The sequence below is a fragment of the Panthera leo genome, chromosome D2 (genome assembly GCF_018350215.1).
Source record: "Panthera leo isolate Ple1 chromosome D2, P.leo_Ple1_pat1.1, whole genome shotgun sequence".
Classification (NCBI taxonomy): Eukaryota; Metazoa; Chordata; class Mammalia; order Carnivora; family Felidae; genus Panthera; species Panthera leo.
This window is the reverse complement of record NC_056689.1, coordinates 30,033,901-30,060,688: the sequence shown is the minus strand read 5'-3', so window position 1 is coordinate 30,060,688 and position 26,788 is coordinate 30,033,901. Positions and strand designations below refer to the sequence as shown.

The 26,788-nt window shown below is 53.1% G+C and overlaps 1 protein-coding gene across 2 annotated transcripts in view; it reads right to left on the bottom strand.

The window, feature by feature from the left end:
• Positions 1 to 544: 544 nt before the first annotated feature.
• TSPAN15 (tetraspanin 15) overlaps positions 545 to 26,788 on the bottom strand; it is a 51,679-nt gene continuing 25,435 nt past the window's right edge. Inside the window, exons 2-9 of one of the 2 annotated variants that reach the window (XM_042908453.1) lie at positions 24,884 to 25,069; positions 23,542 to 23,616; positions 12,845 to 12,940; positions 10,531 to 10,647; positions 5,367 to 5,414; positions 3,882 to 3,998; positions 1,849 to 3,356; positions 545 to 960 (exon numbers count right to left, since the gene is read on the bottom strand). In XM_042908453.1, the coding sequence (XP_042764387.1) occupies positions 3,207 to 3,356; positions 3,882 to 3,998; positions 5,367 to 5,414; positions 10,531 to 10,647; positions 12,845 to 12,940; positions 23,542 to 23,616; positions 24,884 to 25,069 (789 nt within the window). In that variant the 3' untranslated portion in view covers positions 545 to 960; positions 1,849 to 3,206. The remainder of the gene's footprint in view (positions 961 to 1,848; positions 3,357 to 3,881; positions 3,999 to 5,366; positions 5,415 to 10,530; positions 10,648 to 12,844; positions 12,941 to 23,541; positions 23,617 to 24,883; positions 25,070 to 26,788) is intronic. The other variant, XM_042908454.1, reaches the window with a different exon arrangement.

The following is a 26,788-nucleotide window of genomic DNA, read 5'->3' as shown; positions in this document are numbered from 1 at the left end:
GATTCCCAAGGCAGGGCGCCTGGGTGGCTCAGTGGGTTAAGCGGCTGACTTCAGCTCAGGTCATGATCTCGCGGTTCACGGGTCTGAGCCCCGCGTTGGGCTCTGTGCTGATGGCTCAGAGCCTGGAGTCTGCTTCAGATTCTGTGTCTCTGTCTCTCTCTCTGCCCCTCCCCTGTTCACACTCTGTCTGTGTCTCTCTCTCTCTCTCTCCCAAAAATACATTTTAAAAAAACATTAAGGAGGGATTCTCAAGGGGCAAGAGGAAATTTTTTCTTAGCATGATGGAAATGTTCATTATCCTGATTGTGGTGATGGTTTCCTTAGTGATGTTTGTCGCTTTAAATAGGTGTGAGCCCCCCACCCCCACCCCGGGTGGCTCAGTCTGTTAAGCGTCTGACTCTTGATTTCCACCCAGGTCCTGACCTCACAGCTCATGAAACTGAGCCCCATGTCGGGCTCTGCCCTGACAGCACGGAGCCTGCTTGACACTCTCTCTCCCCCTCTCTCTCTCTGCCCCTTCCTCTCCCTCTCAAAATAAACAAACTTAAAAAACATGTGGTTTATTTTACCTCAAGTACACCTCAATAAACTGTTAAAAAATAAGTTTGGCGAATATCGTATTTGGAATTTGTATTCCAAGTCAGTCTTCTGGGACACATGATTGTTTTGTTTCTCTTGGAATTATAGAACAACAACAAAAAAGCCCAACATTAAAGCCTACACACCTCTCCCATCTCTGCAGCTATCGCGGGCTGCAATAACATGGTCATTTTCTGTATGAGCCATGGTGAGGCAACAGGATTAGTCTTGAAGGTCATGCTTCCATTCTTGTGAGATGAGGGGTCGAGAGGATGTTGTCGCTTTGAGCACCAAAAGAGGGCACGAGCAGAAGCATCCCAACCTCAGGACTGAAAAAGTCCCCTCCTTGTGTCCCGTTTTGCTTTCTAGAGAGGTGAGTGGCTGCGGTTTGGAAGGAAAAGAAGAGTGAAGTGCCAGCTGGAGCTCAGCCCTCTGTGGCCACCCACCCCGCCCCCTGGTCCCCGTAAGCAGCAGTGTCACGTAGAGGGGCGTCTTTGCGCCTGCGCGTGGTGGCAGAGAGAAGGAAGACAAGGTGACCAGAGGTTTTCAGGTTACATGACTTTGGATAGACACACTCAGGGGAGTCCCAAACTCGCTCAATGCCTCTGCTATCTTGTTGCCCCAAAGACAGCTGCCTCCCACTCAGCACAGAGAGAATCCTCAGAGAATAGCCAGAGCCAGGAGGCCACCAGCCAGATACAGGGGGTGACCTGGCCTTGCATGCGTAGGTCAAGATGGGGACCGGGTGGAGGTTCCAGCAACAGCTGCTGTGACCACCCCTTGGGGACAGCTGCAGTATCGGCCATCCGTGCTTTGCACACCCAGGACCATGCATGCGTCCACACCGCGGGGGAGATTGTACCTGGCCTCACATCACGGCTTGGTCACTTACCAGCCCTGTGCTTTGGGCAAGTTACTTGACATGCCCCAGTCTCTCCATCAATAAAATGGAGACAACACAGTTGCAAGACTTAAAGGAGCTAGTAGCTGCCCAAGGTCTAGACGGGCTCCTGACACAGGGCACGCTTGCTGACGCGTTTGCTATTGTTGCGTCATTCTATCCTTTTACACACCCCTCTCCTGCCCTTTTCTACACCCATCGGAACTCAGGCCCGTGTACATGGCCGACCAAACATCCGACCGCTTCACTTCTGGGTGTGGTGGGAAGTTCCCTAACACACTTAGACCGAGTTCTTCAGGTCTGGGGCTCTTGCTGTTTATATCTACCGCTCTGGCTACTAAGAACCGCACAGGAAACCTGGAACCCACGTCTTGGGGCAGGGAGGCCTGGGCGGGCTGATCCGTGCAGGTCCTGCCATCTCCAGCAGGGGGCGATCGGCACCAAGCTTTGCTGGGCCTCGAGCGTTGTTCCTCCCGACCCGGGGGCGGGAACGACTCGCTGATTACTGTTGGAGGGAGAGCGGCCCAGGTTCGAAAGCTGCGGGTGGGTTTGAGGGCACAGCACCTCCCCAGACCCCTGGCTTTCCTAGTTCCCATCTGTCCCTGCTTTCCGGAGGAGGAGCCTCTTGCCATGGGTGGCTTTGCCTCAGTTTCCCAGTGTGTAAAACAGGGGTTGTCATCTCTGCCTCCTCCGAGGTTTCCCGCATGTGAATGAATCGCTAGCAGGAAGGGCAGGTCCGGGAGGCTCCGGGGCCAGCCCACAAACACAGCTGGGAGAAGCCATTTCCCTAAGAAGCAACACCAGAGAATGGGAGAGGCTGTCCCAAACCCGGAGCAGGCGGCCTCCAGCCAGCTGCTGATGCACCAGCTGCAGTGTCCCCAACTGTCCCAGATCTTGGCCCCATAGTGCCCTGCCCTTCCCCGCGCGCCCCACCCCACCCCCTTTCCCCGCGTCAATCCTTGCACCAGGGAGGGGCTTCTAAGCCCGAGTTGAGGACTTCCCGACCCCCTCCTGATCCAAACAGCACAAATGAAACACCAAAAAAAAAAAAAAAAAATCAAATTTTTATTGTTTGATTAATAAACTGGATTGGAGGGGCAAAAGTGGGGTGTGTGGGGACACACCCAGCTTTGATTAGTCAGAAACTCCTGTTAACTGTGTACAAAATGTTACAAAAATCACGTAAAAAAGAGGGTCAGCAAAGCAGCAGCCTTAGGGAGGGCTCAAGGTTCCTGGGAGGCTGAGAAATGGGCCCAGCCTGGCCTCCGGGGTGTGGCCGTGGGACTGGGGGCGCCTGGGGGCCACACGCCCTCTCCACCACCAGGCACCCATGCTCTCCTCCCTCCTCCTGTACAAATTGCTACGAAATCGCCTTCAAATGGGCATAAACACCACAGGCCAAGGCACTGCCAGAAATGCCACGGGCCCTGAGCTGGGCGCTGGGCACCCCCTTGCCCGGTGGCCCAGGCCTGGAGAAGGGACGCTCTTGTCCGCGCCTAAGAGTGCGGGCAGGCACGGGATCCCGGGCCTGGGGAGGGGCTCTGCTCCCCAGAGAGGCAGTGGCCGTGGGAGGTCCGAGCAGGCCACCAGAGCAAAACACAGCCGGGGCTTTGGACAGTGCCAAGTCTGCGGAGAGGACCCACGGTCCTGTCCGGCCACTGCGGCGTGGCCTGAGTGGTGCTGTCGCGGCACGGTCCTGCGGGAGCTGCTGCCCCAGGCTGGGGTGCTAGTTGGGGTAGCACATGCAGCATCCTGTGCCTGCCGCCTCCACGCTGGCCTTGGCACCAGGTCCCAAGAGCCCGTCGGTGACAGAGTGCTCCATGATGATGTCCTCTACCCGGGTGATGTACAGGACTGTCAGCAGCACCCCCAGGAACTGAAGAGAAAGGGCAGGGTGGGCGAGAGCATGCGGGGGATCTGTATGGCCCTCTCTGGCAGCCCCCAACCCGGGCCCTCCTCTCCCCCTCCCAGAAAATCCCAGAGACCCTCCGTGAGCCCCATCAGCAGAGGCCCCTCCGCTCTGGGACCCCTGTCTCCACCCCGGCCATGCCGCTCACTATCTAGGGGACCTCGGGCAGGTCACTCAACCTTGCCAAGCCTCAGTTTCCTCCTCTGTAAAGTGGGCATGATAACAGCATCTACCTCACAGAATTGAAGAAGGCAGTGTCGCCGAAGCACTTGGAAGAGCTTTATAAGCAGAGCTACTGCCATTCGCCCTCCCTTCCAGCCCTTTCCGCCCTCCAGGTGAGCCCAGACTGATGGCACAAGAGCGTTCTTCACCACACCCCGTTGTACCTTTTCTGCTCTCTGTCACCACCAAGCCATGCTTTCTCCGAACCGACACCTTGCCCGCCACCCTACTTCCAGCTCCCCTCCCTGGGTGGAGGGGGGACCAGCCCACCTGGGGGAGCAGGATGCCCAGCAGGAGGCCCGCCATGATGGTGTAGTTGTCCATGAACCAGATGATCACGGCGTTGGTGCAGCCTCGCACGTAGATGACATCCTGCACGCTGAGGCGCTGCACAGGGAGGAGCCTGGCTGACACCTGACCCGGCAGAGCCCCAGCCCCCACTCTGCTGCTCACTCGACGTCCAGGCAAGTCCCTCCACCTCGGTGAGCCTCAGTTTCTCACATGCACTACGAGCAGGTGGCTCTAACCGGCGGGTCTCAGTGGGCAGCAGTGTTCCTTAGAGAGCACCGAGGACATTCTGGTGGCACTTCTGGGTGTCACGCAGCTGGGGTTGGGGGCTGAGGGACTACGGAGCTAAGGGCGATCCTATCCCACAAACAACGGCCCTGTCTACCTGCCTCTCAGAAGTCCCCCAGGGGCATCTAGACGGCTGGAAACCCATCCATAATTATCTGAGCCAAAAGCCCAACTTCAGGTACTTATAAAAACCACAGTGTTTTCTGTGTGGTTTTACTGTGCACAAATACATAGTATACATACACACACACACACACACGTATGCTATATATAACTTTGCATAAATACTACTATGTAAATTACAGAATGATCATACGGTATTTTGTCTGGAATTTTATCAAGAATTGTTCGCCATATTGGAAAAATAATGCCTGTGGTATACACGTTCCCGCTCGCCCTGCCGGGGGTGTCAGCTGCCCCTGTGGTACAAACCCGTGACTGCTTTTTTTTGCGTCTTCTGTTGTATCTAATGCCTGAGCATTTCCATGTGAAGTATGCTATAGGATTGTAAGTTGTTCTATTTCTCCTTTTATCTCGGATCCATCCCTCGTTCTGAAATTGGGTGTGTCGGTAGATTATATTATCTGTGGATTTCATTTTGAGATAATAACAAGGGCATTCCCACATGATTTTATAATACCTGGGCATCGGGTCTGATGGCTTGAGAACCTCTGCTAGTCTATGGCTCTCCAGCTGAAATGTGTGTCAGAAGCACCTGCTGGGCTCTGCCCCAAGAATGTGTGTTTCTGGCAAGTTCCCAAGGCTGCTGTCACTGCTGGCCCAGGGAACTCACTCCTCACAGGCACCTCAAGCCATCATGATTTTTAGCTCCCTCCCACCACCACCCCAGTGTCTCTCTTAGTCCCCGGAGTTGCAAGGCAGACCGGTGCTGAGCACGGCTGGGCACACGGGCGTGCGGGGGGCACTGGCAAAGGCACGCTGACCTCACACCGAAAATCCACAGTAGGTGCTCAGTAAACACAGGCAGGCAGCCCCTTCCAGCCTGGGGGGTTCTCGGCTCCCTGAGTCCTTCTGTATCTGGCCACAGGCGGAAAATCCTGGCAGCACCTGACTCCTATTCACAGCCAGGAGCCCCACCCCCAGGAACCCTTCCAGTCACCCCGCGGAGGGGACAGGAAGAGCAACCTTTCTCAAGGAAAGAGATTCCAAAGACATTACCTCCTTGTCAATAGTTCTGTAGCCGCACATGGTGTTGACAACTTCTGTCTGAAACAGAAATGTGTATTAGCTGACACATAATGCTTACTGTACAAGACGCTATCATTCTCCCCTTTTACTGGTGAAAGGACGGAGGCACAGAGTCCGTATGAATGGAGCTGAGATTCCCTCCCAGGCCATCTGGCTAAAGTCTGCATCCTAGCCTCCCCAACCCCCCGCGCCTGCCAAGAGATGCCCAGGAGGAGGGACAGGAAGGTTAGTTCTGCGGCATTTGGGGAAGAGGACGACTCCTCCACCAGGGGCAGCCCAGGAACCCGGAGAAAAGCGTGCTGTCCCAGGCTCCCTTGCCGCCCCAGGGCCACGGCTTTGCGACATGGCCATACTCGGTCTCAGAGATGAGGGCTGGGCTGTTCTTGCTCCGCGGACTCTTACGAGGCAAAACCTCAGATGGCAGCCAGGACCCTGGCCAGCTGTGGTTTACCTGAGGACAAGGCTGAGGCCGCTGAACACACACTTCCCTGCCCCTGCAGACCGCCAACCCACCAGCCAAGGCACCACCCGGGTGTTCTTCCGGGAAGAGAGTTGCTCTCAGGACAGGGAAAGCTGGGGTCGTCCCTGGACCCCCTCAAGCCCCTTCTCAGCGTCAGGACTGGCAGGGGCACATTCCAGCACTGTCTATGCCCCGTGCGGCCTCCTTCTCATTCTACAAAGTGGCAGAAAGCTAGATGCCCCGGCCCCACCCTGTGACATCCAACTGAGAGCTGCTGTCGCTCAGGGCACTGCAGGTGGCAGCAGTGAGAGCAGGAGAGTGGCCTGGGCAGCCTCTGGCATCATGCTACCTGGTCCGGGTCTTGCTCTGCTACTTATGAGCTCTGTGACCCGTCTTAGATGGCACTCAATCAGTATTTGTTGAATGAATGAATGAATGAATGAATGAGATTCCTTGGCATCTTCGATGAAGCAATGGTGATCAGTAAACCCACCTCACGGGGCTGTTTTGACCATAAAGTGAGGTACACCTGTCAACGGCTTATCCCAGGGCCAGCCACGTGGAAGAACAAAGGGATGCTGGCTGGAGTGACTTTGGACACGATCCCAGCCCTGGAAGGCAAGGAAGGCTGTCAACTCCCCTTCCAAAAGAGCAGGTTGGACCACAGGCCTCATCTCAGATGTCAGGACCTGGTTCGTGGGCAAAATAACCTCCCTCAGTCTAGACTGTACCCCAGGTGCCCTCTGATCCCAAACTGGCCAACATCCACTTAACACAGGTCAGCATTTGTGGCTCCTCCAGGGGGTGAACACGACCCCCATGGAGAGGGTCAGGCCTGGGAAGCAGGTGAATGATAGAATGATGGGAATGATAGAAAATGGTAGAAAACACCTTACTTGTTCATTCATCCACTGAACAAATATTAACTGAGCACCTATTATGTACCAATCAATGGTCTAGGTGTCGGGAATGTAGAAAAACAAAGGAAAGTCCTTGCCTTCATGGAACTTATATTCTAGAAAGGGGGACCCACAATGAACATAATAAGTAGGTCATCTGCATGGTATATGGAAGGCAACAAGATTAACATAATAAGTAGGTCATCTGCATGGTATATGGAAGACAGCAATTAACACTTTGCACAGTGCTCCCAGCCCTGGAGGCATTGCCCCTGCCCTCAGGGAGCAGACATGCACCTGGCAAGGCCTCTTTTGCACCCACAGCCCAGACCCCTCCTCTGGACACGCCTCCCCTGCCAGGAGAGCCCCCTCCAAGGGTTGGGGAGTAACAGGTTTCCATGGCTCTTTCCAAAGGTAAAGCCTGTCTAGGTTTGAGCACAGAACCAGTATTCTCCAGAGCCTCTGCTGAAGGTTCGCAGGCCCCGAGACCAGTACTTGGTGGCCTTTTCCATCTGGCACAGGGCCACAGAGAGGAGGTCACGAAGGGGGCTTCTGAGCAGCCCAGAAATGAACACAGCAAAGTTCACAAGGGTTCTTCCCAAGTGCTGCCTCTCACTCTGGCACAGGGCTGATGAGCTGGGGTACCTGGGGTCTGAGAGGCCAGGGAGATGAGGGAGAGAGGCCTTGGGGGACAGGCCCCCGAAGGATAGCCAAAACCGAGAGGGTGGATATGTATAAACATGGGCCCAAGAGCTCAACAGGCACGGCAGTCTGAGGCCATTTAACGTAGAGGCAGAGTGCCCTCTACGCCAACCCAAGCCTTGGGGACATCACAGCATAACCAAATTTTACCTGAGTGATCCCTGTTGCTGTTTCCAGTCTCCTGTAGGAAGCCTGGTATAAGACATTTCTTTTAATGCTGAGAGCTAGGAGGGGGGAAAGTGACTTTCCCTGAAGAAGCAGCTTGCTTTCCTCCATTGAATCTAACAATGTATATTATGTTCACGTCTCCCCTTTTCCTTTGGCTGCCAGGAAGCTCTCAACCACCAAGCATAAGGCTCTGGTTTCTGATTATTTTCAGTTTGAGTTTTTTTCTATGTATTTCCTGTGTGTCCATTCAGACCCGTGGCTAAATGAAATAGGGTAAAATAAAAAGATCCATACACGAGTTCACACGCAGATTCTAGGAAGGAAGGAAACACCCTCTTTTCTATCGCGAGAGGAAAATCACGTGGGAGACACAAGGTGAGCCCACCAGTGGTTCTGTAATACAGGACCAGAGATAGCCCAGCTGGGTGAGTGTCACCTCCCCACCTCACTGTTCCCGTCCAGATGCGGACTTGACACTTCACTTCTCTGCAGGGTCCATGTTGATATGCCCAGCCTGGACTTTTCCCCACACTCCAGACGCCTATATCCACCTGCCTCTTGGACATCCCTGCTGGAATGTCACCCAGCTCCCAAGCTCCGCCTGTCACACTGAACCCCTGATCCCCCAAACCTGCCTCACTGCTGTCCTCCCCTCTCAGGCAACAGTAGCCCCGTCTTTCGTGTGGCTCAAGCCAAAATCCGGGAGTCCTCCTTATTTCTCCCTTTCCCCCACCTCCCATATCTGAACTGTCGGCAAATCTTGTGCAATTACGTGCAAAGCAAAGCCAGAAGCTGACCAGGTTTTATCACCTCTGCTACCATCGCCTGACTCTGAGCCTCTGTCTTCTCCCACCTGGTGGGGTGGATGCTTCCCGGAACCCCCGAAACACTGGGAGCACAATCGGCAGGAGCCTTAGCTGTCAGCCCTTGTGATGATTATTACGTGTCGTTAATTTTATGTGTCAGCTTGACCGGGCCCGGGGTGGGGTGCCCAGGTATTTAGTCATACATTATTCTGGGTGTTTCCCTGAGGGTGTTTTTCAGTGAGATTAATATTTAAATCAGTACATGGAGTAAGACAGATTGCTCTCCCTAATGTGGGTGGGCCTCATCCGATCAGTGGAAGGCCTGCACAGAACAAAAAGGCTGCCCTCCCCCAAGTAACCGAGAATTCTTCCTGCCCGACGAACTGCCCACCTGAAGTGAGATACTGGCTCTTCCTGGCTCTTGAGCCTCCAGCCCTCGGACAGGAACTACCCCGTCAGCTCTCCTGCTTCTCAAGCTGTTGGACTCAGACTGGAGCTAAACCATTGGCTCTCCTGGATACCCAGCTTGCTGACTCGTCCTGCAGACCTTGCTCTCGCTAACCAGCAACGCAGAGCCTGCTTCCTGGACAGCCTGACCTGTGACACACGGACCGCCCCTAATCAGACTCCCCATGTTCACCTCTGCCCTCCCAGCAGTCAGCATGATCCTAGTAAACCTGAAGTCAGATCTGCCACTCAAGCCCTCCATTTGACCCCTTGTCCCTCCAGGGAAAACCAAAGTCCTGACCATGGTCTTTAGGGCACCCATGACCTCCCCAACTTGATCTGCTACTGTTCTCCCCCACGCTCACTCTGCTCCAGCCACAGTGGTTTCTGTGCTGTTTCTCAAATGCACCGGGGCAATTCCCACCCCAGGGCCTTTGCATGTGCACTTCCCTGCCAGGAAGTGCATCCTCCACATATGCATGGCTTACTCCTTCACTTCCTTCAGGGTGTTATGAGAACTACCTTCTCAGTATCTAAAATCACAATCTTTCATGCCCCTGATTTATTTTTCTCCTTAGCATTTACCACCTTTGAGGGTACAATCTGGCCCATACTTTGTTGGTCTAGAACGTCAGTACCGTGCAGGCAGTTCTCCATGTGTCTACAGACTCCCAGGACCTCGAATCACATCTGGCACATAGCGGGTCCTCAACAAATATATGCTGAATGAATGAACACATGTAGGACTTCCAGAGCTTGACGCGGACATTCAGGTGCCACTGCCCTATGTGACGAAGTTCAGGATCACCGCCCCCCCCCCCCCCCACACACACACACAAACACAGGCTTCTCTGAAAATGCTGGGCTCTTCTCCAGTGCTCCCCCTTCCCAGAAAGCTACCCTAAAACGGCAGCTAAAATTTCCAAACAAACCTTCTCTCCTGGTCCAGGCTCTTTTTAGGGCCGATGCACTTGGCACTGACTCCCTGACTCAAGGGTGAGGCCCCACCCCCACCCCCCCCCCCACGCCCACCGGCAGCTGCTTGGTTTACAGAATCCAAGCAGTGGGCACAGAATGGTAGAGATGTTCGAAAAGACATTTTCCATGACTGTTCAGGCATGAGTAATTGCAAAGCTCTCCACCTCATTCCAATCCAGAAACCGAGCAGTTGGGGGACACGTTAGTCAAACACAGGATTGAAGAAGCCCTTCGTTTATAAGTGGCGACTACACAGGACAGCCTCCCACGAAGGCAGGCCCCTGATGTTTGGGTGCCTCAATTTCTTCATCTGTACAGTGGGTAAAATAACAGGACTCACCCCAAGGTGGGGAAAGGGCTGAATAATCCAAGGTTGGGGAATAGGGCTGAATTCCTATTCCCCAGGGTTGGGGAATAATAAAGGTTGGGGAAAGGGCTGAATAATCCAAGAGAGCCTAGGTCGGGCCTGCACGTGAGAAGTGTTCCCTAGCTGTTCGCGACCACTGCTCTTAAAGACCAGCCTTCCACGCCCCCACCCCCAGATGCACCCCTGTCAGTGGCCCTGGGGACTCGGGAAGCCGTGGCAATGACCACCACCTCCTGCCCCACCCCCACCCCCTTCCTGAAAGACGAGAGGCGCCGGGCCAGCCCGGGAGGCCAGGAGCAGCGGGTACCGTGTTTCTGACGCAGCAGGTGTAAGGCACCCCGCAGGCCAGGGGTCCGGGGGCGTCGCAGGCGTGGTACTGGTTTTTGCTCCAATCCCGGTAGTCTTCCCCGCCGCAGCACTTAAACTGAGAGAGAGGCAAGCAGAGGGGTGCCGTGTCACCGCCGAGGCCCCAGGCACGGACCAGGAAGGGGCCCTGCCGGGAGACCCTGCAGCTTATGATGGGTCTCCTGGTAGAGGGAGCACCCGGGGCCGCGGTCGGCAGGTTGTCCTGTGCTCTCCCGGGAGGCAGTGAGCACCCCATCGCCGGAGGGGCACGCAGGCCAAGGCTGGGCAGCCTCCCAGGGTGGGTATGGGGAGGGTACCAAACACTGGAGGGAAAGTTCTCTTCGACCCCCACCTTCACGTCCCCAGTGCAGCTGCTCAACCCTGAAGGTCCCAGAGACTAGGGCTCCATGGACGTCCCCACAGCCCAGTGGCGTTATGCCACAGCCACCCCAGCTCGGCCTGGGGGTGTCCCTCAGCAAAGGGACACACACACGGCCTGCCATGTGGGCTCCGGACCGAGGGTGGGGACAGGGCGGGCCTCCTTTCCACCTGGCTTAGCTTCTCCGGGCACCAGCCCCTGCACTGGCACAGATCCGGGGAGGCAGTGGCTCCCTGGAGGAGGAGGAGGAGGAGCGAGTGGAGGAGGGGGAACGGGGGAGGAGCGGCCGTCCGTTGGGAGGTCAGGGAGGCCCCTCTGAAGACATGACATTTAATCTGAAACACGAACAGCAGGGAAGAGCCAGTCACCAGTGCATAGGCCCCACAGAATGAGCCAGTGGTATGTGGGCAGCGGGCACAGAGGCCTGTCAGGAGCAGGGGGAGTGAGAGGGGAGGGATGAAGGGGAGAGGCCGGCCTGGGCCGCACCACACAGAGCCTACTGAGCCAGAAAGAGTAGGGAGCTGAGATCATATTCTGAGTGATGGGGAGTCGCTGCAGGGTTGACTAGGGGAGTGATGATGCCAGAGAGACACAAAGCAGACACCCTTCCGCAGCCCCCCCAGGGAGCCCTTCCGGCAGTTTTTAAGACCTGGAAGTGCCTCCCCAGGGTGCAGTTAAAGGACATTTGCTTTGCAGTCCAAGAGACCAGAGTTCAAATCCTCAGGCTACCCCTCCTAGCTGTGTGACTTTGGGCAGGCTGACCAGCCTCTCTGGGCCTCGGATCCTCATCCGCAAAGCAGGAAGAGCAATGCCAGCTCTGCACAGCTGAGCTGAGGGTGACAGAGCCAGGCCATACACGAAGCACTCAGCGTGGGGCCTGGCACTGAGCATGAGTCACCCCCACCCCGCCCCACCCGGGGAGAAATGAAATCCCCAAGCCAGTTGAAGGCTGGTTCCAATAAAAACATCATGCTTCACCCAACGGTCAGAGCTGGCCGACACACCCCTGGCAGAGAGGGGCCTCCCGGAGGCTGCACCTGTTGTGACCACAGTGAAGGCCTGAGCCAAGGGAGTGGCCACTGCGGGTGGCCCTGGGTGCGGTGAGATTTGGTTCTCACTGACGGCTAGCATGGGAACCAGGTCCCAAGGCCATGTCCCCAGAAGTGCAACGTCAAGGCACAATGACATCAGGACATCAAGAGCGAGGGGCTGTCCGTATTCCCCCCCCCCCCCGATGCAGATGAGGAACCTGAGGCTCAGGACTAAATGAGACCGAGGTGTAGAAGCCACTGAGGGCTTATCATTGCATCGACAGACTTGGGTAGACGTTGTGGGGAGAAGGACAGTGTCCCAAAATGACAATCGTCACGTTCACAGAAGTGCTATGGGGGAAAAGGGGATGTCGTGTTCTGTTCCCCAATGCGGAGGATGTGGGATCAGGGACGAGCTCTTTCCACATCAGGGCTGTCCCTGACTTGACAGGGAGTGAGCTCCCCGTCACTGAACGGACTCTGAACTGGGTGGCTTGGAGGTCACTCCCACCTCAAGGAAGGATGGTCTTTGCCCATTAGAGAAGGGTACCCTGGGACCCTGCAAGGTGGCTTGTAGCTTTACCTGACCTTATTCTTTTTGGGGGGAGGGGAGGGTGGTAACTAAGGAGAGACAAGAAGAGTAAGGACATTCTGGGCCAGGCATGTGGGCAGAGGACTGGTTGAGAAGGTCAGGCCCTACACTTGGTGGCTGTCTATGGCACACCGTTGCCTCCCAACGTGGCCAGCTACTTGCTTTGGGAGCGGACAAGCCGCTACTCCGTCACCCTCACCCTCTTGAGCAGGGTCCCGAGTCGGGGGGCAAAGGGCACGGCAGCTGTGTCTCTGACCCACGGCGCCTGGCTCACCTCCTTCTGAACAAAGTCCATGATGTTTTTGAAGTCCAGATCGTCATAGTAGTTCTCGATTCCTCTTCGAATGTTGTCATTCAGAAAGTCGATGGTCTATTTAGATGGAGACAGTATGAAAGAGACAGACCTCCCCTCCCTGAGCCCAGCCCGAGGTCTCCCAGGACTCGGGATTGGAACAGAGTGCCCACGTGCCCAAGTAGCTCCCACCCCGCCTGCACGAACGCCCCACCACATCCCTGCCCACACCCTCTCCATGCCCCCCGTGCCCATCTGATGCCTTAGTCCCTCTGCCATGTCTAAGCAGGAGTGATTCACACGCTTTCCCATACAGATCAGATAGGCCAGGACCCAAGAGATGGGGCCCTTCCCCAGGGAAGCAGCCACGCCAGGCTGGGACTGGGCTGGCCCTGGTGCCTGTCTGGTGCTCCTTCCACTGTCCAAAGACAGGCCTGAAGTGAGTCTTCCTTTTGTCCTCCAGACCTCCTCTCCACTCTCAGCTGCTACCCAAGCTCTTGTGTTATAGATAAGGAAACTGAGGCCCAAAGAGGGGCCTGACTCTGCCAGGGCGCAGAGCAGGCAGGCTAGGGGCCTGGCCAGGACTGGAAATCAGCTCTCCCCACTTCCCCAGCGGTTCATCGCTGCGCTGCGGGGCTCTGGCCTGAACAAAGGGCCCACCCCCTAGCTCGGACCGGGAGGGGTGCTGGCACATCGCCCTCTCCCGGTCACACTGGGCCTCCTGGATCAACAGCTCGGCTGTTGTGCTGAAATCCAGGAGCACAAAAGGCCCCACAGCGGGCAGGGGTGGGGGCAGGAGTGTGGGCAGCCCAACCCCAAGCTCAGAGCAACAATCAGGGCTTTCAGAGCTGGGAGGCCCGCATATCACCAGAGATCGTGCTGGCACAAAGGGGGCATTCTTGGCTCTGGAGCCAGACGATCCCCGGGGGAGGCGCCTGTGGGCGCCCCTGGGAAAACCGGGCCCTGGGTCCCAGGCCTGGTCCTGGGCTGCAGGCCCCACCACAGCCACTTCTCCTCTCTGAGCCTGAGTTACCCACTGGTGAACCAAACCTGCAGGCCCGTCTTTAAGGTAACTTCCAGTTCCGAGGACCAAAGACTAAGCTGAGAGATGCTGTCGAGGCTCAGAGTCAAGAACAGGTCCCGCAGCCAGCCAGGCCGCGGACGCCGCATTTAATACCCGAGCTTCCAGTTCCTCACCTGCAAAATGGGGAGGACGGTCCTCTGCCTTGTAGAGATGTGAGTGTAGACAGCCTCCAGAACAAAAGCCGGCGGCTAGCCTGGGACCCCACAAACACCCTGCAGCCCAGGGAGGCCATCTGACCACAGTCACCTCACTGGTCACTGGCAGAGAGACGCTAGAACCAAGGTGGCGAACCCCCAGCCTGACAACACTAAGAAGCCAAAATAAGAACTCAAGGTTCAGTTTGGGGTCATCTCCCCACATCATCTCCAGTACCAGGAAGAGAGGAACAAAGGGTACATCAGCCGCGTGCTTCCCGACACTCACTGCTCAAAGCCAAGACAATAAAGGAGACCGGCTCGGGGAAGCCTATCTCTGTGGCCAGAAGGAAAACCCTCTGCTGATGAAGGCCAGCTGCTCAGAAGCAGACCTAGGAGCCGACGACCTTGACGGTGGCCTGCGGGGGACGTGGGGCAAGTCCACTCACGGGCGCGCCAACGACCGTGCTCTCACCAGCCCTCAGCCCCTGCGTGGATCCCGGGGCAGGGGCCGGCTGGCCACACAACCCGTGCAGAGCAGGGACCCGCCTGGCCTCAGGCCCACGCTTCTCAGAGGCCCCAGGCCATGAAACCTTTCCAACCTTGGGTGCCCGCTCCTCTGGGTGATGAAGGGACAGGCCAGCCAGCTGGGACACTGTTGGGGGCACCTTAGAAACAGGACACTAGGGTGGGGCCGGTCTGCCACCCAGGGTAGGGCAAGGGAATGAGCTCATGGCATTGAACGGCACGCTGCAGGGGGCCCCTGGGTGAGCGGAGATGCAGGGGTGATGCCAGGGTCAGGGCCTGTTTCAGTCAACTCTCGAGGCATTGCAGACACAGTCCCCCATGTCCCCCTGGACCTACCCCAGTCCAGTGGCCACCTCCTCGCCCCTCTACTGGGTCACATACTGTTGGGACTCCCCCGGGGCTAGAGCTGGGGGGCAGGGGATGAGGGCAGGAGGCCCAGGACAGGGTCAGCCGAGGGGAGAAGCCTCTCCCTCCCTCTTTGGTGAGCCGCTCTGACCTTTCTCTCCAAACCGTCTCAGTCTCTGGGCACTTTCCAAACATGCTGACTCCGAAAAAGGCCTCTGTGGAAATCAGGCCTCCCATCTGGTAAGCTGAGCCGGGCCCCTGCAGGGAAGGGAGGCCCCGCCAGAGGTCCGTGGAATGGGCAGGAGGAACAGATGTCCCAGGCTGCGTGGACCGTCCCCAGTTCCTCGCGCTGCCTGTGGCACCGTGAATATGTGGCCTCAGGGGCCACATGGCCCCGGGCTAAACTAAGCAAAAAGTAAGCAAACATCAAAGGCCACAAGATTTTCAGAGCACGGTGTTTAAACCACCAGAGGCAAGCTACAAAGAGCTGTCCTTTCTAGTTCTTTCTTTTAAATCTAGTCTTAAAGTTATCCAAAGCCTCCACAGCAGCTTTCCCAGTAGAGGTGCTTTCTGCCTTTAAATGGAACTGGGGAGCCCGAGGAATCGGGGAGCCTGGGCCGCTCAGTTGGTTAAGCGACCGACTCTTGGTCTTAGCTCAAGTCATGATCTCGGCTCAGGTCATGAGCTCCTGGTTCGTGAGTTCCAGCCCCACATCAGGCTCTGCACTGACAGCGTGGAGCCTGCTTGGGGTTCTGTGTCTCCTTCTTTCTGCCCCTCCCCTGCTTGTGCTTTCTCTCTCTCTCTCTCTTTCAAAATAAATAAATAAACTTTAAAAAACTGAATGAGGAATCAAGGGAGTGGGACCCGTGGCAGCCGCAACCCGGGGCTGGGAGGTTGGGAGCAGGCGGAGAAGGGAGGAGGGGCAGCTCGTTAGCAGGAGCCTCCTGCCTGGCCTCTGGGGATGGAGCTTCCGCTGCCTTCTCCTCAGCTCCCGAGACCCCAGGCTGCGGCCCCACTGCCACCAGTACCAGCCCGGTTCCCACAGTGTGGAAGCAGGTGCTTGGCCTAGGACTTCCTTCCCTTGCACCTGGGCTGAGCCAGCACCTCCGGGTTTCCCTCAGTGCCCCAGACTGTGGGGACTTGTCCTCTTGCCTCCAGTCCTGAGAGCGGGCCCAAATCTAACAAGCAAGACCAGAAGAGAACCCAGGAAGCAAGAAAAAAGGAGCAGAGAAAGCTACAAGGTTCTCCGGAACATGTGCTAGACCCTTCCTCAGACCTGGCCGGACGTCACGGGTTTAATCCCGAGGGAGAGGAGGCCATGCTTCAGCTTCGCAGGTGTTTGGGGCTCCAGCTGTCCCTCCCACACTCTGTCCACAGCGGGACACCCCGGCTGTGAGGGTCTGGCCAGATCTCAGCAGAACCTTCTCTACTTGGCTCCAGATGGGAAAGATACATACGTTTGCGTGCTCAGCCAAGCGGGCCACCGTGCCTTCTCCTTTCTCCCTGCCCCTGAACTTCAAGGGCATGTCCAGAACCAGCTAGTGCCAGGGCCGTGATAAAAAAAAACAGGCTGGGTGCTGTCCACTGTTCCCTGGCCTGGTGTTGGGTGTGACCACAGCACCCTCTGGTCAAGGCCAGGAAAGAGGCCACTCTTCACCCCTGCCTTGGTAGCAGAAGGAAGGTAGAGGCAAGGAGGCCTGCGACGGGCATACAGGTGTACCAGCTACAGCCCGGCACCCTCTGGGTGTCCCGCTCAGCTCTGCCTGACTGGGAACACATGGGCAGGAGCTGCCCTCCTCCCACACCCCTACACCCTCGGGAGAGGTCCTGGAGCAAGCTGGAGTACTAGGAGGTCAAGGTGAGACGCGAACCATTGTGGAGGTCACTCAGACTCTCCTCCCATGGCTGGGGTCAGGACACTGCACTTCAGATGCCCGGGCCCTCGGGTCTCGGTGCCACTAGGCTCTGTACAAACAGAGAAGCCACTTCAGTCTGACCACCAGGTCATGCCTGACAGCAGAAACCCCACCCAGGGTCAGGGATGGAGACTTTCTTCCTTATATCCAGGAGCATGTTTATATATTGCTGCCTGGCTGGGGCCATGGCCCATGCACCTTCCTGGGAACCCAGCGTGAGGTCGTTAGCCTAATTTGTCCTCATTTGTCACCAAGAGCGACTTAGACTTGACTGGTAGCCCGTGGGGCCAGGCTTGTTAACAGTGTGTCTCAGAGAAATATGTCTTCTCCTCTTGGTGAGGAGAAATGGAATCGCGAACTCACCTCCTCCTGGAAGTAGACCTTCATGGCTCCTCACCTTTTTCTCCACCTTACACCGCCCCTTCCTACTGCCATCAACAGCCAGGCTGTTTCCCTATCCTCACCATCGGCCAGTCTCATATTTTACATTTGGGTTGGAAGGGACATTGTTTTTTTTAGGTGGTATTTTTCCCCATGATTTTAAGAAAAAGAATATTTGGGAGCTAGGGAAAAAATACAAAGAAGAAATAAAAATCACCCTAGCCCTACCCCTCAGAGGATATAAGAGTTAATATGATAATATTTCTATTATCTTCCAGATTTTTCCAGACCTAGTTTTTTCATGGTGGAGATCTGACCGCATTTATAATTTCCTATCTCATTTTTCAATGATTTTGAATTCTGCGTCACAGGCATATGAGAACGTGGCCCACGATGAGCCTCCAAAGAGCTGAGAGCCCTGACGGTGAGGGTCCTTCCTGGGTTGCACACAGAGACCCTCCCCTGACAGGCCCCATGAAGGGACACACCATCCAATCCTCAGGGTTTGGGGATAATGAGATAATGAGAAACTCTCAGCCCTGACCTTGACCCACGGTGTCCTCAGCTGTGAGGTCTAGGGGGTGGAGGTCCTTCGGTGGAAGAAGGAGTGGTGGGTGTCATGGCCGCTGCTGAGCTACAGGGCACTGGGAAGATGGCTGATCGGGCCGCCTTTGTGAGAGTGCTCTGGAAACCAGAACTGCTGCTCACTTAGGGTACCGTTTATGAAAACAGTCGATGCTGCTGACCACAACCTGGACCTGGCTCTAGCCAGGAAAGCACTATTCCGTAACCTCTGGAAAGCCACAGGCTGGCTGGGAGCCCGGCGGCTGCACAGAAACACATCCCCACGGACGAATGGAATAAACCTCTCGCCCCTCAGGCTACTGAGAAATGAACCAACACCCCGATCTTCCAGCTCTGAGCAGACAGTCTGAAGAGCAGAAAAGGGGAAAAGGGAGGAGCAGGTAGTGACACCAGATGGAAAAGATAACTGATGAGGCAAAGAAAAAGGGAAATAAAAGAATATTTTGAGACAAACGAAAATGGAAACACGACATACCAAGACTTTGGGGATGCAGCGGAAACAGTCACGAGAAGGAAGTTTATAGTGATAAACATCTACCTTAAGAAAAAAAGAGAACAATGTCCAATAAAAAATCTAACTTTACACCTCCAGGACGCAGAAGGAGAGGAGCGAACCAAGCCCCAAGTTAGTAGAGAGGGAAGGTAGTAACAAAGATCTGAGCAGAAATAAATGAAGTAGAGACTAGAAAGTCAATAAAAAAAATATCTACAGGGGCGCCTGGGGGCTCAGTCAGTTAAGCGTCTGACTTCAGCTCAGGTCATGATCTCACAGCTAGTGGGTTCAAACCTTGCATCGGGCTCTGTGCTGACAGCTCAGGGGCTGGAGCCTGCTCTGGATTCTGTATCTCCCTCTCCCTCTCTGCTCTCTCTCCCTTTCTCAAAAATAAAATAAACATTAAAAAAATTAATAAAAAGACAAAAAAATGAAAAAATAAAATTAAAAGTTAAAAAAGAAATAGAAAATCTGAACAGACCAATCACGGGTCAGGAACTAGTAAACTAGTAAATGTCCAGGGCCAGACGCTTCACTGGTGAACTCTACCAAACACTTAAGGAATAATTAATACTAATCTTTCTCAAATTCTTCCAAGATATTGAAGAGGAGGAAACACTTTGAAGTCATTACGAGGCCAGCATTCCTCTGATACCAATGCCAAGCAAGGAGACTATAGGAAAAGACAAATATGGGCTAATATCTCTGATGAACATAGCTGCAAAAATCCTCAGAAAAATACCAGCAAACCAAATTCAACAGTACATTAAAAGGATCATACACCATGATCAAATGGGATTCATCCCTGGGATGCAAGAATGGTTCAACATCTGCAAATCAATCCGTGTGATAACCACATTAACAATGAAGGATAAAAGTCACATGATCATTTTAACAGATGCAGAAAAAGTATTTGACAAAATTCGACATCCTTTTCTGATCAAAAAAACACTCAACAAATTAGGTATAGAAAGAATGTACCTCAACATAACAAACACCATACATAATAAGCCCACAGCTGACATCATACTCAATGGTGAAAAGTAAAAGCTTCTCCTCTAAGATCAGGAAGAGACAAATGTCTACTCTCACTACTTCTATTCAACACAGTCCTGGAAGTCCTAAGCCAGAGCAAAGAAATTAGGCAAGAAAAAGAAATAAAAGTCATCTAAATCAGAAACGAAGAAGTAAAATTTTCTGTTTGCACACGACATGATCTTACATATACAAATCTTCAAGACTCCAGCAAAGATCTGTCAAAATTAATAAATGAATCCAGTAAAGTTGCAAGATACAAAAATCAACATACAAAAATCATTTGCATTTCTATACACTAACAATGAACTATCCAAAAAAAAAAAAAAAGAAATTAACAAACCCATTTACAATAGCATCAAGTTGAATAAACTATTTAGGGAGAAATTTAACCAAGGAAGTGGAAGATCTGTATACTGAAAATCATAAAACACTGATGAAAGAAATTGAAGACAACACAAATAAATGGAAAGTTATCCCTTGTTCTTGGATTGGGAGAATTAATATTCTAAACTATTCACACTACCCAAGGTGATCTACAGATTTAATGCAATACCTATCAAAATTCCAATGGCCTTTTTTCACAGAAATAGAAAAAATAATCTTAAAATTTGTATGGAACCATAACAGACCTCAAACAGCTAAAGCAACCTTGAGCACAAAAAGTAAGCTGGAGGCATCACACGTTCTGATTTCAAACTATATTACAAAGCTATAGGTATCAAAATAGTATGGTATCGGCAAAAAAAAAAAAAAAAAAGACAAGACATACAGATCGACAAAACAGGATAGAGAGCCTAGAAATAAACCCAGTCATACCCACTAACTTTTGATAAAAGCACCAAGAATACACAACGGCAAAAAGATAGTCTCTTAAATGGTGCTGAGAAAACTAGATATCCACATGCAAAAGAATGAATTTGACCATCAGCTTACATCATACACAAAAGTCAATTCAAAATGGATAAAAGACCTAAACATAAGACCTGAAATTACAAAACTCTTAAAAGAAAACATAGGGGAAAAAGTCCTGCACGTCGGTCATGACAGTGATTTTTTGGATCCGACATCAAATGCACAAGCAACAAAGGCAAAAATAAAGAAGCGGGACTACATTACACTAAAAGGTTTCAGGGCACCTGAGTGGTTCCATTGGTTAAAATCTGACTCTTGATTTCAGCTCAGGTCATGATCTCACGGCTTGTGGGTTCAAGCTTCACATCAGGCTCTGCGCTGACAGCATGGAGCCTGCTTGGGATTCTCTCTGTCTCCCCCCCTCTCTCTCTGTCCCTCCCCTGCTCACACTCTCTCTCTTTCAAAATCAATAACCTTTTTTTTTAAGTTTCAACAAAAGAAATAATCAAAAAAAATGCAAAGACAACCAACAGAATGGGAGAAAATATTTGTAAACCATATATCTGATAAGAAGTTAATATCCAAAATGTATAAGGAAACCTTATAACTAAATTGCAAACAACTATGACAACAACAATTATGATCTGATTAAAAATGGGCAGAGGAACTAAATAGATGTTTTCGTAAAGAAGACATCCAGATGGCCAACGGGTATATGAAGAGATGCTCAACATCACTCATCATCAGGGAAATGCGAACTGAAACCTCAATGAGATACCACCTCATGCCTATTTGAATGGCTATTATAAAAAAGACAGGAGGTAACAAATATTGGAGGGGAGAAAAGGAAACCTTTGTACGCTGTAGGTGGGGATGTAAATTGGCACAACCATTATGGAAAACAGTATGACAGTTCCTCCAAAAATTAAAAATAATGGTGCAATATATCCTTTGGCTATATATAGTACAGCATTGTTCACAATAGCCAAACTATGGAAACAACCTAAGTACCCATTGACGGATGATGGAGATATATATGTATACATTTTTTAATTCATATATTTTTATTTTATTTTTTTACAGTTTATTTATTGATTTTTGAGAGAGAGACAGTGAACAAGCATGAGTCGGGGGAGGGCAGAGAGAGAAGGAGACAGAGAATCCCAAGCAAGCTCCCAGCTGTCAGTGCAGAGCCTGACACGGGGCTTGATCTCACAAACTGTGAGATCATGACCTGAGCTGAAATCAAGAGTCAGATGCTTAACCAACTGAGCCACCCAAGAGCCCCTATATATTTTTATTTTTATATTGTATCGTACATATATTCATCCATTGCATATACACACAATGAAATATTCTTTAGCCATAAAAAAAAAGAAGGAAATCTTCCATTTGTAACAACATGGATGGACCTAGAGAGCATTATGCTGAGTGAAATAAGCCAGACAGAGAAAGACAAATACTGTATTGGTATCACTTATACGTGGAATCTACAAAAAAGTTGGGCGGGGGGCGGGGGGCAGGGGGCGGGGGGGGCGGGTAGTGGAGCCTGGGTGCCTCAGTCGGTTAAGAGTCTGACTTCAGCTCAGGTCATGATCTTATGGTTCGTGAGTTTGAGCTCCATGTTGGGCTCCGTGCTGGCAGTGCAAAGCCTGCTTAGGATTCTTGCTGTCTCCTCTCTCTCTTCCCCTTCCCTGCTCATGCTTTCTCTCTCTCTTCCCCTTCCCTGCTCATGCTCTCTCTCTCTCTCTCTCTCTCAAAATAAGCAAATAAACAAACAAATAAATAAATAATCTTTTTAAGAAAGGGAATCCCATAGAACCAGGGAGTAGAAAAGGAGTTACCAAGGCCTAGGTAGGAGTGGTGAAAGAGGGAGACGTTGGTCAGGGGTATGAACTCTGAGTTATATGACGAATAAGTTCTCGGGATCTAATGCGTGTCGTGGTGACTATAATTAACAACAGCATATTCTATATGTGAGATCTGCTGAGAATAGGTCTTGAGTATTCTCACTAAAGAAAAAAAAAATTACTGTCTGAGGTGATGGATGTGTTATTTAACTGGATTGTGGTAATCACTTCACATTGCACAGTTTGAGTATATTACAATTTTACTTGTCTCCTATACCTCAGTGAAGCTGGGGTCGGGGAGGAACAGAGAACTGAAAAAGAAGACTGAGCCGACTCGATCTTGCTGTGTGCTCTCAGTTTTCCCAACCTCTCTGTGCCTCACTGACTCCACTGAGATGGGAATCTCCCCTCCCCTCTCCTGGAGTCCATAAAATGGAAAGAAGGCCCCTGGATTCCGGGGGTGGAGACAAGCCTGTGTTTAAGGCCCATCCCTGCTCCCACCCGGGCCAGGATCCAACTGCGCGCATGAGGAGCTTGGTAGGAGTCAAACACCGGGTCATTTGAGGGCTCTGGGATAGTGATGCTGCCTTGGGCTCAACTTCTGATAAGAGCGACAACCTGGCCGCAGTCCTGATGCAACTGCCCCGCAGCAATGCCCAGGAGCACCAGGGCCCAAGCTGTCTGGGTGGGGAGGGTGGAGGCAGGGGGTGGACAGACAGGGCAGAGGTTGTGCAAACTTGCCCTGCTCCTCAAGTCCCACTTCCGACACCAAGGCCAGGATGAAGACAAAGGAATGGGCTATGGGAGAAATGACAGAGCCTTGAGCTGGAAATCAGCCCTGCACAGCCACCAGCTTCTTGTGGGACCGTGGGCCAGTCCCTTCTCTTCTCCAGGCTTCAGGACAGAAGAGCTAATGTGTAGCAAGAGTCCAACCGGGGGGGGTCATTGCCACGCCAGGTTCTCACATGCATTCTCTCATCAACTCCTCACCCCAAATCCCAAGAGCTAGGAATGATAACGCTTTGAGATCCTCAGGATCTGAGAGGCTAAGTGACTTGCCCAAGGTCACACAGCCCGTGTAAAGTGGCCCCTAAACCATGGCCTACGAGGACCTAGGGGGTCTGTCTTGGTGGCCCTTGCGACTTTTCCTTCCATGCCTCCCCAACAGTTACCCGCTTCAGCCCAGTGGCCCGCACACTGGTCCACAAACCTGCCAAGCTCCTTTCTGCTTCAGTGGTTCCCTCTGTCTGGACTTCTGTTCCCCCTGAGCCTTGCCTACCCCAGGCACTCACCTGTCACCTGTTCTGTTTTCTTGTTCTCTGGTTTACTTGTTCAGTGCCCGTCTTCCCAGCAGAATGGACGCTCCACAAGGAATTATCTACCCTACTCTCTGCACACCCCTAGTTTACAGCCCAGGGCACCCACGATGGGAGCTCAGCATACACGTGGCTGATACATGCATCAGAGGCCCACCTGGTTCCGGAAGATCAAGGCCACCACACCACCAATGAGCTCAATTATGAGGCAAATCCCAAGGATATACATAAACTGAAAAACAAAATTCAGAGATTCACTTAGAGGGACAAGAGAAGCATCCTTTGCCCCAAGGTCAGTGCGATAAGGAGAATCCTCTCTGTTGGAGCTCTTACTGGCTCCCGGGCCTTTTCCTCCTTCCTCCTGTGAGGGCACGGGATGTGGACAGATATTCCCCGGGAAAACCCATCTCTGGGGCCAGTCATGGTCAGGAACTGTGACTCAGCTGTCCAGGCCAGATTGTTATTGAGGTTTATCCCACGGTCCTCAGCAGAGTCCAGGCAGAAAAACACCCCTCCTACCGCCACCGCCACCAGGAGAGCTGACCCAGAGTGGGCAGGCCTGGCTAGATGGGCAGCCGCCACAGCATTTCCAGCTCTGCCCGCAGAGCCCCTCAGAAGTGGCTTCCCAGCCCCCTGGCAGAGTGGGTGAGAGAATGTCTGAGGCTTGAAGGATATATCCCCCCACCCCTGCCCCATCACAAAGCAGGTATTGTCCAAACTGATGCCAGCAACTTCCAGCCTCAGGCAGCACCAACACACTGCTTATCAGGGCTTTTCGGACCTTCCCACGTGAGAGGTGACAGTGAGGTCAAACACACACGTGGGTACAGAGTGAATGGATCTGCCTACCCAGTACCCCCAGCTTTGGGGAGCCATCCCTCACTGCGCAGAAAGTGGGGCAGGTAAGGCTGGTGTCATGGCAGGCACTTACTTGGCCCGGGCAGGCCCATCAGAGACCTGGGACTTTGGCCATAGGTTACCAGGAAACGCTCTCTGGGATCAAGGGCCATAAACCCTCTATTGGCCTGAGGTGCCTAGTGACAATTGCAAAGGGAGCCTGAGGACCCAGCCTGGCATCCAGCTGGGAGGTGGCGAAAGAGCAGGAGCCCAGGGGTACCATCTAAAGCCCTGGTCTCAGTGTGGGCTTGCTGATTACGTGAGCCAAGGACTCACCACCAACATCTTTGGGGTTTGCTTGCTCTCGTTTGAGTGTGGTTTCTCCCACTCGCAGCAGAGAGTCTAGACCAACACAGGGTTTAAGTAAGAAGAATATTCAAGTCAGCCTTTATATACAAAAGTGGAGGTGGCCTGGTCTCTCTTGGGCCAACGTAACAGAGAGGTTGATCCAGGAAACCCTCTAGAAAGTGTGGTTTGAGGCAAGGACTGAAAAAAAAAAAAACTGGGCTGCCCAAAGGCCCAAGGGCAGTCTCCCCAGTTCTCTAGGGACTCCAAGGACCAACCCCCACCCACTGGCTGAGGGGTGCGTGGGGCCAACTCACCGCTTGGAGAAGGCACAGGTTGTCGCGGAGGGAAGCCAACACTCCGATGAAGGACACGATGAACATGATGACCCCCAGGAGGATGAGGATAATGGCTGGGGCCAGAAAGGCACTTTCGAGGGTTTTATATTTCTGCCGCTCAACTTCTGCGTAGATCCCCACCGACAGGATCAGGCCCCCGATCAGCTGCAGCAAGAAAGCAAGGAGTGAGAGCGAAGGACTGGCAGTCACTTGATTTTCCTACAAAGAGTTCGTCTGGGGGTTATGGTGCCCGTCACTGGGGGGCTCACCCCGGATGACCACAGATGAGGGAACGCGCTATGGGCTGGACCGTATTCCCCCAAAGTTCATACGGGGCACTGCTAACCCCCAGGGCCTCAGAATGTGACTATATTTGGAGACAGAGCCTTGAAAGAGGTAATTAAGTTAAAATGGGGTTATACGGGTGGGTCTTAACCCAGTATGACTGTTGTCCTTGTAAAAAGAAGAGATGAGGGACGGACACACACAGAGGGAAGACCACGTGAGGCCACAGGGAGAAGGCAGCCACGTACAAACCAGGGAGACAGACCTCAGAGGAAACCAACCCTGTGAAACCTTCACCTTGGACTTCTAGCCTCCAGAGATGTGAGGAAATAGACTCCTGTGGTTGAAGCCACACGGTCTGTGGCGTTTTGTTACAGCGGCCGTAGCACGCTGATACGGGCTCTGTTTGGAAATGCCGCGTTAGAGGCAAATACTGGTGAGTCGGGAGAAGGGCCACTGGTTGGAGGGTCAGAGGGCCTGGGTTTGAGTCCCAGCTCCGCCGTTGCTAACCGTGGGCCTTAGACAGGTATTTGAGCCCACGGTTCCGTGTTGCCATCTGAAAAGCGGCAGAATGACACTTGTGTCTGCCCTGCTCACGCCCCAAGTTTCCGCAAGGCTTTCGTGAGATAAGGAAAGTGGAGAAACAGAAACCGAAACGCTCGGGGCCGCTCTAAGGACTACTACCCGGGCAGGTCACCCCGAGGACGTTTCAGAGCTGCTCAGGGGGACGGGCGCTGCGCAAGCACCGTAAATATGGACTGTATTTGCAGAAGGACCGTCAGGAGGGCCGAAGGTTGGAGCAGGAGGAGTTTTGAGAGGATTTTTAAGTCAAATTCCTTGTTATCAACTTTCCCAACAGTGGAAAGACGACTCTTACAGCACTCCATCAGGAAAATTCAGGTGACAAAGCCCCCTTGGAAGGCTCCTCCATTCTCTCAGCCCGAAAACTCGCATACTAAATTTTTTTTCTTTTTTATTTATTTTGAAAGAGAGAGAGAGCACGAGTGGGGGAGGGACAGAGAGAAAGAGGGAGAGAGAATACCAAGCAGGCTCCACGTGGTCAGCACAGCACCCGATGCAGGGCTTGAACGCTGGAACCGTGAGATCGTGACCTGAGCCGAAACCGAGAGTCGGGCACTTAACCGACTGAGTCACCTGGGCACCCCTAAATTGTCGGGGAGTTTCATCAGCTGACACCACTCCCAACCCTCAGACAAGTCTGGGGCTCCCTCGCCCGGGATCCCGTAGCAGTGTCCTGACTGACCCCCTCCAGCCCATTCTCCACACCAGAGTGACCAGGCAAACCCTCATCAGAGCAGGCTGGTTCTCTGTAAGAATAAAAACATCAACCTCGATCACAGACGATAGGCCCACATGACCTGTCTGAGCTCACCACTCCCTCTCCTCCTTCTTCTCTCTGCTTTAGCAGCACTGGGTAAAACACGCTAGTGTATAATCCCAGGGCCTTTGCCCAGGCTGTTCCCCCTCCCTAGAATGCTCTGCCTCCTGACATCCACATGGCTCACTCCCTCACCTCCCTCTTGTCTTTGCTCAATTGTCAGCTGCTTTGTGAGGCCTTTCCGGGCCATCTGATCTAGA